The sequence below is a fragment of the Prinia subflava genome, chromosome 3 (genome assembly GCF_021018805.1).
Source record: "Prinia subflava isolate CZ2003 ecotype Zambia chromosome 3, Cam_Psub_1.2, whole genome shotgun sequence".
Classification (NCBI taxonomy): Eukaryota; Metazoa; Chordata; class Aves; order Passeriformes; family Cisticolidae; genus Prinia; species Prinia subflava.
Window position 1 is genome coordinate 9,798,422 of NC_086249.1, and position 20,638 is coordinate 9,819,059.

At 36.9% G+C, this 20,638-nt stretch overlaps 1 protein-coding gene across 1 annotated transcript; it reads left to right on the forward strand.

Moving 5' to 3' along the window:
* The first annotated feature begins 1,378 nt into the window (after positions 1-1,378).
* On the forward strand, positions 1,379-17,121 carry LIPI (lipase I). Its single transcript, XM_063393467.1, has 10 exons — positions 1,379-1,451; positions 4,552-4,928; positions 6,483-6,591; positions 7,233-7,334; positions 8,338-8,427; positions 9,421-9,588; positions 10,976-11,068; positions 12,610-12,721; positions 13,065-13,238; positions 16,722-17,121. Exons 1-10 carry the CDS (start codon positions 1,403-1,405, stop codon positions 16,807-16,809), a joined length of 1,362 nt encoding a protein of 453 aa, XP_063249537.1. The 5' UTR covers positions 1,379-1,402; the 3' UTR covers positions 16,810-17,121.
* The last annotated feature ends 3,517 nt before the right edge of the window (positions 17,122-20,638 follow it).

Genomic DNA, 20,638 nt, shown 5'->3' on the forward strand with positions numbered 1-20,638 from the left:
TACATGATATCAGTAAAGCTGTGCTTTTATAGTAATGGTTGGGCAAAGTGTCAAAGATTTGAGATGACAGGGAAGTGCAAAGGAATTCAAGAGATGCCACAGTGAACTTTACTCCAAACAAAGTGATATATTTGAGAAATGGAAGCAAAAAATTAATTAAAGGTCATTTGTTGAGCTGATTTTCATACCAGCAGACATACCACATCTTTTTCTCCTTGTGACTGCATTCTAAGTGAAAAAGACACCTTTGATGATACCTCCTAAAGACTGTCTGCTGCAAAGACTTGTGAAGCACAGCTTTGATAAGCTGCTCAGATTCATAAAGCTGAAGACACTGATCACTCAAAATTAAGTAATGAAACACATAAACACACACACACACCCCTCTGACTGTAGTGGAAGGAAACAAAGGAAACCTAGACATTATGTTTAGAAGAACTTTAAAGGATACACTATGCAAAAAACATTTCTACAGTGCATTTGCATCCTATTTGAGTGGTTGTGGTATGGTTTTCTTTCTCCAGCCCTGGAAATAATTGGGACACAGATGTAGGCAAACTGAGCATCCACATTTCACACATGAATAATGCAAGGCTTATCTGCCTCTTTGCCTCACCACAAACTTTAAAAACCTGTAGTCTGCACTCCTGTATTTACCCAGTGAAGTGATTTGTGAATAAATGAGCTTCATAAAAATAAATATTTCTTCATTTGTTTTGGAGCTAGGATACAGAGGCAATGAGGTTAAAAAACACACAGCAAATCAGTATCTGGGTGAGGTTTGTGGGACTCTAAGCTACATCTCTCTGCCAGAGAAGTTTTTGCAGACCCTCTCAGAATTCAGATAAGAGAATGAATCCTTGGAAAAGCTCAGATGATAATTTTATGGAAAAATGATCTTTGGATACACAGTTCTCAGAAGTATTTTCAAGTTCTCACAGGAAGATCCCTCAGTCAGCAGCAGAATGACTTTTTGTTCTAAGCTCCTTTTGCCCATCCCAGAGCCCCTAATTGCAGTTCAGTGAAATACTTTACACGCCCCACACTGTGGGTCTTTAATGGCATACACCAGTAGTTACCTCACCTCCTAAATTCCACACATGCAGGAGTTGTCAGTAATATATGACATCACTTGCTTACGTGTAAATCTGCTGATATTCCAAGAGGGAGGAAATAGATTAAAAATCAGTCCCAACCCTGAAAGCCCAGAAACCACCCTATCTACTGAAGTCACTCAATAGGAGGAGTCATAAATTGCAGAAGCTTGACTACAGCTATATTTTCTGCTTCCTACTCATTCACTCCATTGGTGTCATTCGGTTGTGTTAGAAATCTAGCACAAGGAAACACTCAATTTGCCACTTTTCTGGGGATATTACACATCACTTTTTCTCCACTTCCAATGCTGAAATTGTGTTTCTTCATATGTTTGGTATACTGGGTGAAATCAGGTAAGAACCATCAGCTTACTTGTGATGTAGAGTCTTCGCTTTAATCAAATATTTAAAAAATGAATATTCCTTCATTGAAATTGGCCAAAAGATTAAGATGAAATCTTATGAATTATGCCTAATGGAGCAGATGATTAGTAAAAAGAATTCAATAACTTTGAAACTGAGACATAAGTTTTCATTTTAAAGTAAATAGAACCAAGCCTGATACTTTATCTCTGGCTGTACTTTGCCCAGAGACCTGCTCAGGTATGTGCACTTTGTACAAAGTAGATGTAGTCATGAAATAGTCTTAATATTCTTGTGTGAGTTTCCTGGTTTTTGCTGGTTTGATAGGGCTTAGATTTTCACGTTACATTTTTAAACAGGAAAATTTAGTTACAAAAAAGGCTGTGCACTTAAGATTTTCTCCTTTTCAACCACACAAGGTAATTAAAATGCTTACAAACATGCACAAGAACGTTAAAATTATACATTAACCTGATTAAACTGCATGTGTAACAGCCCAATGCCTACGTGCATGTTTTGATTGTACAGAAGGGAGTGAGTACTCCAACAAGAGTGCACAAAGAGCAGCTGGGTATTGCTTTGAGTATTCAATGAGAAACAGGAGTTTAAAAAACTTCCCCCAATGACTCCTCGCTAAACAATTCAGAGTATTAAATCTATAACCCTATTTGCAGAACTTATCTAATTCCACAGTAAAGACATCATCATTTTGGTTTTATTCTCTATTTACTTTTAGAAGAATAACTTCTGTCATTTCACAACCAAGAACAAACGAGTTGTTTCCCTTTGACATTTGACAGCTAGTAAACAGATTTCACAGTTAAAATAATTTCCTTGTGATAGATTTCTCACTCCCATAGAACAGACTATGTCTGGTTTATCTCACTGTCATTCCACTGATTTAAGAAGAAGTAATTTTTATTTCTACCAATCAAAGGATTAAAAAAATTCTAAATATTTAAAGGGATACAGAGCAATATCTTAGCATGAATCTTTTATATTTTAGATATGAAGGAATGACATTTTAGGATCAGTGATTAAGCGTGGATTTGAAGACCACATCAGGCAAAATGAGGTTTTCATGTTGTATCTTTGAAACTATAATCAAGTGACTGTTTTTTATTTTCACTTTTTAGATTAAGTTAGTGCAACGTCATTTATATTCTAGTTTTATCATCATATATAAATATATGAAAAACAGAAAGCAAATGTGACACATACTGTTAACATCTCAGGATCATGTCACATGCATGACATTTTACCAGATTCTTGATTATTATTTTTATTAAATTCAAGTCCACTACAGCTGAACAATTCTCAGTTTCAGAACTTCTTGGGTAAGTCCAAGCGATGAAATGAGTTGCCTTCCTGTATGACTCAGTTAATAACCTGTCTAGTAATCTTAGTAAAAGTTACTTATACTTTTTACTTATACTGTATGTGTTTAAACACTGGTATTTATTTTGAAACATAATTCTGTCTTTTTCTTCATGTAATAATTGTAGTTACTGTCGTAACATGATGATAGGCATGCAACTTTTGTCTGGCTGATTTGAAGCAGGGAGTTTCAGCTTATTTTTAACACTGTGTAACTTCAAGCCTGCTCTTGTTTGGACTGTGTGCATTATTTTTTTTGTGAGGTCCAGCTGAGAGATGACCAATCTAGTCCTGGTAGATACATGGTTTGGCATTAAAGGTGATTGATCTAGTTCCCTAAATTAGGGAATTAGTGTCTTTAGTGCCTTTGCTGAATCTTTACTGCACCTTGAATGCCGTAATTCACATTGTTTAGCTTTGCTCAGACCTGACCTGCAGTATTGAACACATATTTCAGATAAAGAAGATTGTAAGCCACCCACACTTGTTTTTTGCAGCTCTAAGAAGGGGTGCAGGCTTATTGTCCATCTCAAATATGATGGATTTGGTTCTGCCTGTGAGCTGTTCCCTGGGAAAAGGAGAAGGGCTGCATCTGCTTCTCCTATGACTCAAAAAATCTGAGAAATTCAGGTTATTTTTTTATATTATTTTTAAGGAACTAAAAAGACACTATTTCTTTTCTCACTTTTGGTTTCTTGAAAGTGACTTGTTTTGCAAAGATTTTAAAGACAGAAGAGTTGAGAAATGTGCCATCAAGCACCAGAGAGACAGAAATTTTGTGTAGAGTAATGTAACCCACTAGAAGTCAAGAGATGGGCCAAAAACCTTGGCCAAAACCAACTAATATCATAGCAAAGGTGAAGAGGCCATAGCAAAAGAACTGTGACAGGTGCTGGTGTTCTGCCCAGAGTCCTGAAGTGCTTTATCCACACAATGTGACCTCAGCAGCCAAAAGATACCTTTAAAGTGTGAATTTTGGATGTTGATAACCAGACAGGGGAGAAATTTAGTCTTTTTAGACTCTTTTGAAAATCTCCATCCTCTTGTTGACCAGCTTAACCTGGTACACCCTAACTATCCAAGTACAGACAGAAATGCTCAATCCTCCTGTTTGTCTTGTCCCATTATGTACACTGACCTTAATTCTTATTTTTTCAAACTCAGAGCAAGATTCTTTGTTTCTTCTGCCTTTGTTTCTTATGAATGGTGTCGTTATGGTGACCCAAAGCTAGGAAAGGGTTCTGGATAATTCTTATTTTGTCAGGCAGCTACTGCTAGATCAAGCAAATAAGGTCTAAGGATTGGCAGTACAGCCAACCTGGCCCAGAGAGGAAGAAACAACCACACCAGCCTTCCTGTTTATACAGCACACACTTGTGAAAAAATTCTGAGAACCTGCCTGTGATGGTAAAGGATCTTATCAACGCTGACTACTAATTAGTACTTATAAGGAGAAAATACACGGTTTAGGAAAAATGAGGATAATTTCACATTTGAAGGGTTTGGAGGAGCATAGTGGTATCTGCAGAGTCATTAGTAAAACTGTGGTTCCTTGTTCAGTGCATGCTTTGACACCTCTTTCCAAAGGCCAAGAGTAAAGGAATGGAAGTTCTCCACTTTCAGCAGAAAAAGATATGGAAAGAAAAATGAAGAGGTGGTATTTCAGGTAGCCTGACTCATCAAATAACTGTCTTAACACGTTCATCTTTTTCAGATGAGGAACAAGAGTGTCCCCAGTTTACAGACCTTAACATAGGCAATGCTTTGTCTGGAACAGAACTCCATGTTCAGCTACTCCTGTACACAAGGGAAAATCATGATTGTTCTGAGAAACTCATTGAACACAACGTTACTGCATCTGAGTACCTGAACACAACCAAGAAAATTGTCTTTGTTATTCATGGCTTCAGGCCAACGGGATCTCCTCCAGCATGGCTGGGCGACATGAAGAGGCTTTTACTGTCCTCAGAGGATATTAATCTCATTATAGTTGATTGGAATCGAGGTGCCACTACTGTGAATTACATAACTGCTGTGGAAAACTGCAGAAAAGTTGCAGAAATACTGAAGGATTATATTGACCAGATGCTGGTAAGGCAGAGCATTTCGTCTGTTCTGAATACATATAAAGAGCATGGTTTGAGTGGGAATGGATATTTAAAATTTGTCTATAGAGAAGTGCAGTGAGTGATATCAAATCACATTTCTTTATAGAGGTATTACTAACTTTACATGCAGTTATTATTACATATATTTAACTTTACCTGAGTTCTTATTTCCAATTCACTGAGATGTGCCTGAAAGTGCATCTGATTTCTTGAACCAGCTGAAAGTTTTAGGTCTTCTGGAAAGAGTAAATTCAGCAGTGGGAAAGTGAAGGGAGAGATGTTCAAATAGTATACAGCAGAAACATTTCACAAGGCATTGTACTACTCTTTTTACTAATTATCTACTATGAATAAAAGTTTTAAATGAGAAATAAACTGCTGGCAAAGATATAAATATTAATTACAAAATGGTATAAACTTCTTGTGTCTAGAGGTAGTTGCTGAAACCATAGTTGATGTAAGTGGTCTTAACTGGGCTTTAGATTTATTGCTTGATCAAATGAACAAAACATGTCATGATGTTATTTATGCCATTGTCTGATTTGTTACTTGAATTTTTATCTTTTCTCTCCACTTATTTCTCAGTCATTCTCAGAAATTTTGAATGTCATGCAGTAAAAAAATCACATAGAATTTGAGAAAAACATCCAGCATTTTGAGAAAGGCTGAGATGAAAGGAGAGAAAGCCTATTGGAATCTGTCCTCTGGGACTAGATACAGTGGTAGCAATTTGCAATTGTGGCAGTGGATTTATTGTTATGGAATAAAAAAAACTAAATAGAACTATAAGAAGAGTTTCCAAGTTAATTGCTGTTTACATATCTGTCTGGCAAACAGTGACAGTGTGAGTCCTGAATGTGGTGGGAGGGGGGTCTGTAGTGTCCCACAGTTATTGCTTTCACACTTAAAAGTTGTTGTGAGGCCTTTCTAATTCATTTTGAGACATATTAATATTTCAGATCCTTTGTGTCACCCCATCATTTTGCAGGCATTCCAACTAAGGGAGCTGACACTCTTGTAGAAATCTTCAGTAGGTTTTCATTAGTTTGTTTTTTAACTACTGCCTGCTTTGTAGAGTAGATATTTTAAGGGGTGCATTTGGCACCATTATTCAGCAGTTGTGTGGCATAAGTATTTGTTAATGGTATTATATTTTTAATTTATTTTATTGGAAGGATAAACAGGGCAAGAATTTTTTTTCCTCACTCATGGTTTTGGTTCATCTTTCTTGTATCTGATAAATGTCTTCCTCTTCCCTTCCCTGCTCCCCTTCTAACTAATGTAACATTTCTGAAGAAATGTGACTCAAGCTTCCTTTTTTTCATTTTTCTAGAGAAAGAATTTCATAATTTCTACACTTTAACTAATATAGAATTGCAAACTGAAAGGAACTTTGTAATATACTTTTTTTTTTAGAGCTAACAAGTTAAAAATATAATTTGAAGTACTGACAAAAATTGAAAACTAAATCAGCCTACTGATTTCTGTTCTGTTAATTCTGTGTGTGACTGGCTTTGGTGTTTTTTTTCCACGATAGGTGGGTGGAGCTTCTCTTGGCTCTATGCATATGATTGGAGTTAGTCTTGGTGCTCATATAGCTGGTTTTGTTGGCCAGAAGTATAATGGCAAACTTGGCAGAATTACAGGTAAGGCTTTTAATCCCAGTGCACATATTCTATTGTACCTTGTATTGTTGTCAGAGCATTGACAAACGAGAACTGAATATTTAATGACATACAGGAGGAAAAATATAGCCCTGATAGCAGTTCAGGAAATAGGGCAAGTCTGCCTTCAGGACATAAATCAGAGATTAAATTTTCCAACCTGGTTACCTCTAGTCTCTCAAATGAAAATTGAGTGCTACATCTAAATTCCACTTAAGTTAAATTATATGCTACCTGAGTGTCTGACTGGTTGTGTTCTGGAGGTGAGAGCAGTTACATTGTGCATTTTGGTTTTATGAATTGTATAATAGGTACAGTATTTTGTGGAGAAAAGGACAAAAAGAATTCTCCTGATTTGATCCCCCGTGCTGGTGGCTTATATTCATCTGAATAAATGGGAGAGGAGCACATCTGGTTATGGAAAGAGAGAAATTCATAGATATGGGTTGATCAGTCTTGAGGTAGGTGCATTTCTTAGCAAGCTGAAGAGAAAAACTATGGGGTTTTAAATTTTTTATATCAAGAAAATGAAGACTCACTGCTGAATAATACTCAGATGTTGGTCTTTTATATATCTATAGAAGGAGCCCAGGGTTTATGATGCAAATGTTTTTTTTATTCAGGTCTGGATCCAGCAGGCCCTTCGTTCTCTCGAGAACCACCAGAGCGCAGACTGGATCCTACTGATGCACAGTTTGTGGATGTAATCCACTCAGATATTGATGGTAATAACATGGCCTTGACTTGCCTGTTTCAGCTTGAGGAAAGGCAGGAAAGCAAGAGGAGGGATAAGCTGTTTCAGTAACACCCAACCAGTGCTGCAGGAGAATATTTTGTGGTACCATGAACGTTCTTTTGCTGTGCAAGTGTGTATGAACACAGAGATTGTAAGCACATGGTTATCTCTGAATTAATCCCTTCTGAGACAGTCAGGCTCTGCTTTATCAACTTAGTACACCACAGAGCCACTGCTTAAAATACTAAATCATGTTACTGTAAGGTTAAAAAGAACATTGTAAAGTTTGCTTCATCTGTGCTTTAATCTCTGGTCCCGTTTTTTCCTTAAAACCATATGTGGACCTTTAATACCACAATGGTCCCATAGTTTGTGTAGTTCCATATCAATTTCTTTAATAACGATAAAATTTAAACATTTTCCTATACAAATTTATATGTGAGGCTGTAAAATACCAATTTTTGCAATGTTCCCATTACGTGAATAAAGATAAGGTGTGGTAAAAAGTAAGGTAGGTTCGATTCCATTAACTGTTACTTATGTAATTTTGCTTACTTTTATAGGACAGATACAAATTTTCTGCTTTGATTTACAACTAATCCCATGTCCTGCAAAAAATGGAAAATTTTACTCTAATTTACTCTGCACTAGGACAGAATTTTGATTGCTGGAGAGGAAATTAATTTCATAAATTTATTTATGCAAATAATATCTCAGTTACAGCTGCTTCTATTCTTTCCCTTTTGCAGCAGTAGGAATTTTACACAATTTTGTATATATTTGTGTACAACATTTCACATATATATAATTTTCTTAAAGAGAAAAAAATCCTTGACTTTTACGTCATAGTATGACTTTCATTTACAGTACAAAAAGAATGGTATAATTGAAAAAATTTTCTTTAAGAAGTCCATGATTTTTGGAGTGGATGTGATGATTAATTGCTTTCATAATTGTTTAATTTTTTTTCATTCATGATGTTTTTACTTTAGTACTAGGTTTCAAGAAGCCTCTAGGAACCATTGATTTCTATCCAAATGGAGGAATGGATCAGCCTGGTTGTCCAAAAACATTTTTCAGTGGTAAACAAAAATCTGTTTATTTATTGAGAAGAAAAGTTTGAGATCAAATCAAATAGGGTTAAATTGAATTGAGTGTACACTGCACTTAGTCAGTAATATGGAACCTGAGACTGTGTTCTTTCTTTTCATCCCTATGCGGCAAAAGAAAAATAATAAAGATATTTGAAAATAATCTGAATACAACCTGAATATACTGATCATTATTTTGCCATGGTTATGTGGGTCCAAGCATGGGGGAAGGTGTTTGTGTCCCAGTGGTTTGGGCAGGATGACATGGAAGGCAAGGCTTCCATGTCCCCACGGTGTTTTAGGTTCCTCCTGGCTGGCAATGATTAACTAGGTTTTGGTGTTAGCTATGTCTTTTAGGCTCTAGGATGAAAACAGTTTGATGAAATGATCTTTTGATGCAGAATTTTGGTTATTTCAGCTTCCATGAGTGTTAGGCAACATTGCTGGTAATTATTTCTGCTTACTCTTTTGGATATGTTTGTTTCTGTCAGTGTTTCACATTACTAATCTGCACAGCTCTGCTACCAGTTAGAGCTGCTGCAGAGGCATAAGGCTTTCACTTGTGTGTCTGTGGGTATGGGAGAATTCCTTAAGTCAGCACCATTCTCATCTCTATAATTCCCAAAATTTGTTTTGTCTGGAATGGAAGGAAATTATTTTCCCAGCAAACTAGAGGGAAGAATCTCTGAAGTGTTCCTCGTGGTAGTTGTTTTTGGCCAATACTGTCACTCAGAGAGTGGTAAAGCACTGACACAGATTTCATGGAGAAGTTATGGATGTACCACGGGATGAGCCCTGGAAGTGTTTAAGGCCAGGTTGGACGGGGCTTTGAGAAACCTGGTCTAGTGGAAGGTGTCCCTGCCCAAGGCAGAGAGGTTGGGACAAGATGATATTTAAGGTCCTTTCCATAAATCATTCTATGATTCTACTTATACAACTTTTTTTTCATTAATAACAATTATTAATTTTTTCTCTTCCCTGAAGGACTTCAGTTTTTTAAATGTGACCATCAGAGATCTGTCTTCCTCTTCTTATCGTCTTTGAAAAGCAAGTGTGACATAATAACATATCCTTGTGACTCCTATTTGGACTACAAGAGAGGAAAATGTGTTGATTGTGATGCTTTCCAGCCAATGTCCTGCCCAGTACTGGGTAAGTGTTCCCATTTCTGTTCTGGGCTGGCTGACATTTCCTGGGAAGTTGGAGCAGTTTAAAGTTCATGGGTTTGTCTGCTTTACAGTTATTTCTGTTAGGCACAGGTGCTGAATGTTCCTGCTCTTTGGTCTTTATGCTTTCCAGTCTGGAATGGATTCAGTGTTTCCCCTTTCTAGAGAGAAACTGCTTGTGCTTTTAGTTAATCACTTCAGGCTTTAAGAGTGTCTTATGATCCTTAGAGGACCTGTGGTTTTTATTCAAGAGTAATAATGCTTAAAGCAACTTCATGGTATCTTTCACTTTTCCTTTGGAATCAAGATTTTATTTGGAGAGGATTTTATTTGTTTTGGAGGTTCGTTTCTTTTAGAGAGGATCTGGGTGTAGTTTGAAAATAGTACGAGCATTTCGTAGTTGGCAGGGTTTTCCTAAGAATGAAAATTTAAAAATGTGTAATTAGAAGTTTTGTCTCTTGTCTTTTTTGCACCCTTATGCTGGGATGTGCATGTGTATTAGTTGGATCAGGTTAGAAGAAAAAGATAGATCTGTGTGCTATTTTATAAAAAAATCCCAACATAGTGAGCTCTTATAGTAGGACAGAAAGACTCCAGGACTTCCCCAGCATGGTTTTTAGCCATGCCTGATGCACTTGGACAGAATGCCCAAGGTAGACTTGGAGGAACATTTCCCCAGTCAGCTGCCGAGCCTGGGAAAGGAGTGGAGAAGCAGCATCCTTCTGCTGCAATATCCTTCCTGCTTCCTGCTCTGCAGTGGCAGCTCTGCAGCCTGGAGCCAGCCCTCCTTGTCCAGTCTGGGCATTAGATTAACAGGGAGAGAACAGGATCAGCTTTCTAGAAACAAGGACTCTTATCAAGCCCCAGAGATAATAATCATGGAATTGTATAAATTTCTTTCTATCTTAAATCTTTCAGCTTAGGGGGTTTGCAGAGTATTTATATTTCATTAAATGATAACTACAAATAGGCTAAACAATTTAAAAATATTTAATGATTCAAGAGAAATCAAAGAGAGCTATTCTGTAAGTGCTCTCTGCAAATATGTGGGCTACGTCTTTGGGTTTGTTTTTATTACCTCTGCAGGATTTTGTAAGCACTACTTCTTGGAGTTAGAATCTAGACTAAAGAGGTAACTACTACCTTATGGCAATTGAAGTGATACTAATGTATTAGAGGAATTAAATTCCTGCATACTACAGTCTGTTACACTCAGAGGATTCCTTCCTTTTTCCAGTCAGTTTTCTCTCTCAGAGGATATTTAAGAAAATTAAAGCCAAATTTGTTGTTGTGTGAGACTCTTTTGTGTAAGCATATGTGTATCATGATTTTGCTAAATGTCTGAAATTAAATATTTAAACTTTGGATTTCAGGTTATCATGCTGATAGATGGAAAAAACTGTTGATATCTTCTAGTTCACCAACAAAAGCTTACTTTGATACCTCGGACAAAGACCCATTCTGCAGTGAGTGAATAAATACATAAATCATCTTTATAAAATTTTATGACTGTCATTTTTCAGCTGATCTGGAGTGAAAACATGTTAAAGGTAGAAAGTTAATGTTAGCCACTGTGTAAAATGATGTAAAAAAACCCATGAACACTTCCTCCACAGAGTGGAGGAAGAAGAATAATGATGGTGGCAGAAGAAAAAGTCATACTGTGTGAGCTGGGAAAGAAATGTAACTTTAAGTGTAATGGGATGGACTCCCAAGGGGAAGAAGGAAGCCAGAAAATGAAAATCAAGAGGGAGGGCAAAAGCTGGATTGATGGAACCTGCTTAGATGGGATCAATGCTGCCATTTTCAGAGAGCAGGGAAGGGAAGCGAGACTGCCCTGGGTGGGGGACAAAAAAGGAGACATGTCTGTGTTCCACATGAGGAGGACATCACCCTACAGTCAACTAAAGCTACTCCATGTCTTCTTTAGGAGTAAAACATTGTAGGGAAAATTCAGCTGACTGCTTCAGGGTTATACTCTGTGGCAATGAGCTCTCGTGGCATGGGGCTTCAGCTGCAACAGTTTGGATATTTACCCACCCATGTAGGCCCATCCTAGATTCTCATCCAATTTCTGTTTGCATTAAAAGACTTTCTCACTCTGAACAAGTCCAACACACACTTCTAATTAGTTATGTTTAAAAATCTTTCATTTGGGGTATGGGGATAGGCTTACAGGGAATTCATGTGAAATTAGGTTTTCCTAATTCATTTTATCCATCATCTTGACAAGTTTTGTGACCAGGGACACATGGTCCTGTCATGCTTGCTGACATCTCCATATCTCCCAAAGGATTGAGAAGAGGTGAATGAAGTGATGGATTTTACATAACACTTTTTTACATAAAATTTACACAAAATAACTCCTCTTCCCAGTGTTTTTCGGCTCAACCTAAGCCTGTTACTACTGTTCTCCCCTGCCCCTCTCTGGTAGAAGGGAGAAAAGAGGGAGGCACATGGAGCAGAATAAAAAATATTGTAATGACAGTATAAATTTAAAGGAAAATATGCAAAATCAAGAAGAAAAATATGCAAAGTCAGGAAGCAAAACAAACTAGTCTGAAAAACAGTGTATTTATGAAAAAAAGTGTATTTATTATGTATCTTAATTATTAGATATTTAGAAGCCTGAGGAAACAGAAATTAACAAGAGATCTTAAAAAGAAGGGAAATTGTAAACTTGAGCAAGACATGGCCTGATATGAGGCCTGGTCTTTTAGGAGAGAATGATAATAAGCAACATGCTGAAAAATAAAGAAAGTTTTACTTGGTGTCCTGACTGGGAGCAGTAAAGCTGTGTGGTTGTGATACTGGTGATGGCTGCAGAAGGCCAGGTCAGGGTTTCTAAGGGCACAAAACAGGTCAGCTTTTATTCTCCTTTGAACTGGTAGCATAAAAGTAGAGTCACTATTGTTATCATCTACCAGTGAATTAATTTAACAGGGTGGTAACACCAACTGTTTCCTGTTGGGGTCAATCTCTCATTATTTCCTATTTCTTCCTGCAGTGTATAACTACATATTGGACATTACTACCTGGAATAAAAGCATTAGGAGAGGTTTCATTAAAGTGAAAATAATAGATTATGCTGGAAACACAGTAGAGTCACAGATGAATAGGTATGTTGTTCTTTGTCTTTAAATCTTTTTTTTTCTTTTTATCCTTATAGGAATAATTTTCTGAGTTTTATAAACCTTTTAACTTGTTAGCTGAAAAAGTATCCTGAGTTTAAGACTTGGCCATGGCACCATTTGCTGGATGTGGCTCAGTGTCAGGGGCAATGCTCTCTCACTGAAACCATCCTTTCCTGGGTCCCTGTTTGGTTTGAATCCTGTTCTAGGTGTCCTTGTTCTGAATGCTCAAAGTTGATACATCTCACAAGATTTCCAAGTTTAATAATAATGTTTAGCAGTAATGAATATTACTCAGCTAACAAAAGCCTGACTAAATATTTTTCTTTAGTGAAGCTTCAACATTTCAGCAATATAAAAGAGTCAAAATACTGACTGGATTTCACCAAGACATTGAAAAAATTGCAAAAATCTCCTTGACCTTTTCTACGAAGACTTTAATAGGCCCAAAACAAAAGCTTAGGATTCTTCAGATGAAGCTGAAATCTCTCAATAATCCAAAAAGGTGAGTGTTCGATGCCTGGTATCAAAGAAGGTGCTCAGGATGTTTTCTCAGTAACCTGTATTTCCCTGCATTATTTTTTATAATTGCATATTCCCAAGTGTATGGATATTCTTTTCATCCTCCTGGTGATCAAAGCTGTCGTGTGGAAGAGCTGCTGTGTACATTAACATTTAGTGGGCAGCAGCTCATGCATGGAGGTGTCACAGCTGGGCTTTCAAGGACCAGCCTGACACACCTGCATGGTCAGCTCCTCTTCCATAAGATAAATTTTATCAAGCACTTTCCTGACTTTCTCATGAGTCTGTACACAGCTTTTCACACTCGGGTGTGAAATGGAGCACTTCAGCAGCATGGGTGACTGGAAAAGATTTTTTTGGTCTTATTAATGAAGGTAAAAAGTTCTACTAAGATCAGAACACAGTCTGCTTACAGTTAAAATTAAATAATCTCATGTTGTTTTTGTTTATTTGTTTGTTTGTTTCTTTTGTAATTGAGTGGGATTACTAAGCTTTTATCTATTCTAGTTTAAAATATTTCAGCAGTATTATCATATGTTCATTTTTTAAATCTCCTAATTTACTTTTATAGTAATGGTAGCAATTAAATTTAATATTTGCATCTTATAAAAAGAACATATTACATGGAATGGATAAGAAATATCCAGGAGTAACAAGAGTACTTTATTTGAGAGTTGCTAATTTGTTTCTTATTAATGGCAGATTCAAGAAAGTCTGAAATTAAAATAAAAACTAAAAATACTTATCAAATAAGTAATATCAAATGGGTAAAGAGTGAGAATAATATTAAAATACTTAGTAGGTCTTAAGTCAGTATATTATATTAAATTGAGGTGTAACATTTGCAGATTTCTTATACGTTGTATGAAAATAGCCTAGTAGGAACTGGGTATGATACTTTATAAAAATTATGAAACCTTCTTAAATTAATCTGCTATTTTAGATTTACTGAGAAAGAGGAGGAGATGGATGGGAGAGACTTAAAAAGACACAAAACACTCAGTAATCAAAACAGTACCCCAGAACATACATACATTTGACTTTATTAACTTATTGAAAGCCATAAGTTCTCAAGCTCTTAGGTGAAAATGGCATGATTTGATTTGAAAGCCTTTGGTGATGAGAGAGGGTGAAAAGTTCTAAATCATATTCCCATTTTTTTCTCAGCCCATTGGTGATAAATTAGAAGATGTATTTTGTGTAAGCCTGTCAGCACTTGGGACTTTCTCAGATAATGATCTAGCAAGCAGACAAGAATGGTTTTCAGTGAACAACCCTTTTAGGGTTTGAGTTTTCTTTCCTGTTAGTTAGTTCAAAAGTAAGATACACTTGATATGCTTTAATATAGGGTCCACTAAAGTCCTTCATGTGAAGCCTCATCAGATTGCAGCTGTAGAGGCATGTTAGATTATTTTGGAGAACAGTGAAAAATACTGTACTGAGTCAGCATATGAAGGTAATTCAAATGCAGATGTTACAGCACTATTGGTTAGTATAATTACATAATTGCTCATTGTAATTATCATTACCTATATTTACCTTATTTACATATAATTACAACAATTACTTGAATACAGGATGATTAACTAGAAGCCACATTAAAAATATTTAAATTATTCACAACAAAGTAGTAGGTAAAAACCAGAGGACAGGTGCAGGGATAAAAGACAATAGGAGTCTCAGTCTCCCCAGGTCTGGGTTAATGACAAACTGTGGAAGTTTGGGGAGGATCACAGACAGTTGTCTGCTGTGCTGGTCAACTATTCACACAGATGGTGTGTGAATATGGGAGTGCTGAAAGGTACATATAATTTTCATACTCTTCTTCTGATCCCTGAGATAAATCATTTCTGCTCACCCATAAAACCAGAAAGTGCAAGTCCAGGTGTCAGTTATCCCAAAAAGCTTATGAACCTGTCAGTGAATTCAAATTCAGATAAAGGGGAAGGTGAATGTCTCAAAGATACCTAACCCAAACAACTCTGGGATTTTTTTACCACAGCAAGGACAGAGGTAATATAAAGAAGGCCTTGCAAATATCTCTTCTGAACAAGTGTGGCATGCGTATGCTTTTTAGTAGACAGCAGAGAAGTCATTTGGGTTGAGGGGTTGAGGAAGTCTCAGCTAGCAAAAACATTTTTTGTGTTTTGCTCCTTGGTGAACCTGCTCCCTGTGCAGGGCTGCTCTCCTGTGAGGTATTCCTGTTACTCAGTAAGCACTAGCTGAGATGGATTGCACTTGAAATAGAAAACATTAGCTTCTATTTCTAGAATTCAGCATTATGGTTTGGTTAGGTATTTTGCCCCCTGTGGTTAGTTATAAATAATACCACAAAAATACTATAATAATGAAACATTGAATTCCAATCAAAGCAAATCGGTGATGAAGGACTGGATGAAATTCTGTGCTTTGCATGGTACAGAACACCAGAATTTGTCTTGATCTTTTTAGTCATACAATTACTGTCATAACTTTGTGGAGACCTTAAAAGGTGTCATATTTCAGGTAGAAATCTGACAGTCCTTTCACATACAGATAGGTGGAGCCTTAACTGGTTGGAAATCTCACAAGAATGGGCAACAATGGAAATGCCTGGTGTACTGTTCTCTCCTTTTGCTGTTTCACTGTATTCTACATCCCAGGCCCAGGTGAATTGTGTGGAATAGCCACATCTATGACTTCAGAGCAATAGAGAAGATAATTTTAAATTAAATAAGCTTGTATGCTATGGAGGTGCCATCAGAGTGTGTCTGTCATTTGCCTGTTCAAACCAGTTCTCCCCATAGATCACAATAGTGCATGAAGAGCAGGACTGTGACCTGCCTCTGCCCTAAAAGGCAGATCACTTATACTGACCTCAAAAGCCTGTTTTTCATGTATATGTGGCTCCCTTTGTGACCTCTTTATGTGCTCATATAGTACTAGTCAGCTGTGAGTCTTCTAGGTCTTTAGAAGACAAATCCCTCTCTTGCAATAAAATGTCTTACACATGCTGTTATTGTAAGTGAAAGAGAAAATAATATGATGTGGTTCTTGACTTTCCTACGTAAAATAAAAGCAGAGAAGTTTTCCTACCTAGGGAACTCAAAATAAATTATTCAGGCCCTATGCTAACAAGAACTGTGCAGATTTGGGGGTCATGCTGCTAAAGAGTTAATTTGAGTGCAGGTTCATAGCTGTAATGAATGAAATGCTGCATCTTTCAGATGAGCATTTCATTCAGACCAGAATGATACACTTCTTTGCACCATCCAGCTGATGTTTGGTTGTTTTTCAGTCAATCAAAGCTACTCTAGGAAGGCATGAAATAGGGTATAAACTTGGACAAGGAGACATTTCTTGTCCTGAGTATTTTCTCTGAGAGCTGGTAAATACTGGAGGGTTAATAATTCAAATAATGGAATATTTTTCTGTTAAAGTTAACTTCTTTTGTTGTGATATTTTTTTTCTTTTTCTACTTTTGTAGGCTACAGCTTTGCAGATACGATTTTGTACTGATGGAGAGCACTGAAGTGACCTTCAAACCTATCCCTTGCTCTGAGAGGGGTTCATGAAAAGAGAGCTGCTACTAACCTAATTTCTCTCGGAGCAGTGACATTTTGATGCTCCTCAGGATAAAGACTGCAATGAGAAAGGAAATGAGATAAGCTAAATTTATTTTTCAAGAGTCTACCTGATAATATGCATTACTTGCTCTGAGTGCCTTAGGCTGAAATTAATTGAAAAGTTCAGACATGTATGTGCTTGGAAAATTATTTGAGTAAAGCAAATGTATCATGTTGGAGAACATGCAGTGGTCTCTTCATCACTATTTGTTAGCAATGAAGCAACTACTGAATTAAATATGAATTATCTGCATAATCCTGGCACATTATTTGTCATATGTGTATTTAAATATTTATTATTTGTAATGGCTTTTACATGGAAACATAATGATCTGTCTACCAAGTGAATTTAATATACTGTACATGTGATCTACGGATCTAATACACAACAGTTTTGCTATGCTGTGTTCATTGGATAAATGAATTCACATTTTCTCTTTATATAGTGTCTCACTGTGAGAAGTGGAACAATAATATTTGTGAGCACATTTGTAAATTTTCCAGTTTAAATCTATTGTATTTATGCTCATCATAGATGAATATTGCATAGATGAACTATTGCAGGCATTCAGATTTTTTTTTTATATATATAAATGCCATGGACAGGGTAGTGTTTCAAATACAAAGTAATCTAATGTCTATTTCACCTATTCTGAGGTGAAAAACAGAAGTGAAATAAATGTATTTTCATTTTGTTTCTGTTTGGGCCTCTTGGAATTAGAAGGTTGAGACTGATGACAGCTTTCTGCTTATTGGGATGTGAGAAAGAATAAACGGTACAAAAAGATTACCTCCTCCAATTCAGAAAACAATGTTTTCTTGTCCCAGACTGCCTTTCCTGATGGGACTGATTGGAGGACAGATGGGTGTATTTTTCTTCTGTAAGGCTGTTTTATGTGTTTCATGCTGATTTCTCATGCAAATGTATCCTATGTCCATTATCAATTTCCCTTCTTTCCTGTGCTCCCTCTGTCCCAATGCTTGACAGCAATGCTTGGTGGAACCTATTAACCAATTTCTTCTGAATGTCAGTGGAGGGAGATGCCCAAAAGCTGAGAATTGTATGTTTTTCTGCGAGTCCTGTGCTGTAAGGAACCTGGAATATAGCGACCTAAGGCAGGCAGGCATGTTTTCACTGCTGGAGACAGCTCCAGCATGCTGGTCAGTCCATGCAAAGCTCTGAACCAGCCTTTGCACGTGCTTTTACTTGCCTGGATGAACCACAAATACACAGACTTGTGGACAGACATGATTATGACTGAATTTTTTTTAAAAAAATTAATTATAGAGAAATAATCGTTACACTGTGGTAAAGGCAATTACCACAACTGTAGTCAAGTTCTCAGCTTTAGCATTTTGCTATGTGATTCTTTGTTCCTTTCCTCTGAGGAAGTCATAGGGAGATACAAGGGAGAAGACATTTTTATCTGCTTATATGATTATGTATGAAGGGGTGGATTTTAAAAATTTCTCTTCTTTTCTGTTTTTTTGAAACTGCTGTTACTCTTCTTATTTCATTCTGCAGGTTTTTGTCCAGCCTTTCTCTCATCTACCCTAGAGGTCTCTGAATCTCCTTTATTTCATCACCTTGCCTCCAAATACCTGCTAATATATCCCTTTAAACAAGCACAGAAACCTGAGCCTACATTTCAAATGTCTGGAACTAGAATCTTTCAGTGTGTGATATAGATATTCAGGCATAGAAATATATCAGACTGAGATACCCTCCTAAATTTTTTCTGTTTTCCCTATTGACACAGGAAAGCATACAGACATGACTAAGTGTTGTGAGAAAGAAAGAATAATATTTCTTAAAGGGAATTATATTTTCACACAATTTAAACGTCCCTATAAAATATGTGGGGCAGGAATAGTGATTTTGTTGCCTTGATTTGATAAGCTTTGGGTAAAAAGGAAAGAAGCAACAGGTTTGATAACTCTGGATGTTCCAATAAACAGCATGAGACAAAGAAAGTTTCTTTCCCCAGTTTCCAATTTTAGCTGGTAATTTCTGTTTAGTAAGAGGGACTGTTCCAGGCAGTGCATTTCCAGCAGATAATTGCACTTCTGAAGTGGCTGAGCACTTGTGTCTCCCAGCACCAACAAAATGGGCTGTAATTGTTCAGAAATGCAGTGCGTTCCATGGCTCGCTGCCACATGCTACTTTGTACTAATTGTGTCAGCTCTCCCAGACTCAGCAGAGGATGCCACAGCCAGGCAGAAAATGAAAATCTTCCAGGGAGTTCCCTGATCTGAAGCAAGTGGTGGTGGTGGCTCAGTGGAGCAAACTTCTGCATCAGAGCTGGAGAGGCTGGACTCATTGCAGTTCGTTTGTGCATTTGTGTTCAGAGTGCAAAATACCCACTAACATTGTTCATTTTAATACATAAAGTGGCATTGGGGAAAGTCAGAAAGGGCTGAAAACACCAAATCAGCTTCCTTTGAGAAAATCTTAAGTGGTGAATTAGGTAATTTCAGACCAGTATGATTAGGAATTAAATGTTTGCCTTATGCAACTGCCCTAAATGCTCCAGTTTTCTCCTGGTTCAGTATTTGGCAGTGAGTCCTGTTGGGTTGCCTGGTGATGCCATTGTGCTTTGATTTTCTCACCTGTAAAATGGAAACACCAATTTGTGACAATAAATTTGTTAACTTAAAAAAAAAGTGCTTGTATCTAGTTTGTTAAACAGTAAGGGAGAATCTGTCTACATGGGAAGAAAGATATATCCCATGAGTAAATGTAGGCTCTGTAATTAACCACTGTATTGTAGTGATGCCAAAGGGATCTCATTAGTGTGTATTTGTAGTAATGAGCTCTAAGTTGGTTCCATCAGATGCAACAAGCTTGGGAAATTTAATGCAGTATTTATATTTAGTATGTAGTCACAGGGAGATTAAATCGTTAAGTGGCAGGTTTAAAATCTCATACAAACTTGTTTTTCCTGTATGTGTGTAGGACGTGTTTAGTATTTGATAAAATCATCTTTTCTTTTAACTATACTGTTTGGAGTGGCATGACAGGGAGGATATGTCAAGAAACTCATTAAGTGCTAGGAGTCATTGGAGCAAGGAGGATTTTACTTGGATGAAAGGCAGTGGGTAAAAGGAGATGTTTTGTGCATCACCATCTTAATTCACAATAGGCTGAAATGGTCTTGATCAAAGATATGTAGGACAAGACCATTTGCTAGTTTAATTTGGGATGGCTTTATTGATTTCAGTGATGCTGTATAGAGTTAAGGCTGTGGTTTATGATCTCTGCCTCAGATAAGGATTGATTACACATTGGAATTACTTATTTGTATAAGGTGAAGTGCAGATATATGGTGGTGGAATTAAGGGCTAGGTTTATATGCAGCTAAGTGGAAAGCAATTTAATAAGAAGATGCTGAAAGGAGGTTGGGTATCTTTTTTTTTTAGAAGAAGAAAGTACTGTAAAAACATCTACTCTTCTCATGAAAGTTTTGTAAATAGAATTATAGGTTACTTCTGAAAGAGTATTTCAGGCTAATTAATAATTACATGAGGCATTAATGGCTGGATGGAAACTGATGGGTCAATACAGCAGAGCTGATATGAGTCAGGAAGGAAGAATTCAGACATGGGGTCCTAAACAGGTACTGAAACAGGGTAAGTCCACAGTCACCTTCTGCATTTGACAGCTGCCACTGACAGCACTCAGCTGGTGCCTCAACTTCTTTATCCATTTTCAAATTTTCAAGGTTTCTTTTGAGCTTATCGGGACAGAGAAAGCACAGGATAGCCCAGAAACTGGAGT

Coding starts and splice junctions, on each gene's coding strand:
- LIPI (XM_063393467.1), top strand. CDS start 1,403: ATGCTGAAATTGTGTTTCTTCATATGTTTGGTATACTGGGTGAAATCA. Junction 7,335..8,337: donor AATCCACTCAGATATTGATG/GTAATAACATGG, acceptor TTTTTACTTTAG/TACTAGGTTTCAAGAAGCCT. Junction 12,722..13,064: donor GTAGAGTCACAGATGAATAG/GTATGTTGTTCT, acceptor ATTTTTCTTTAG/TGAAGCTTCAACATTTCAGC.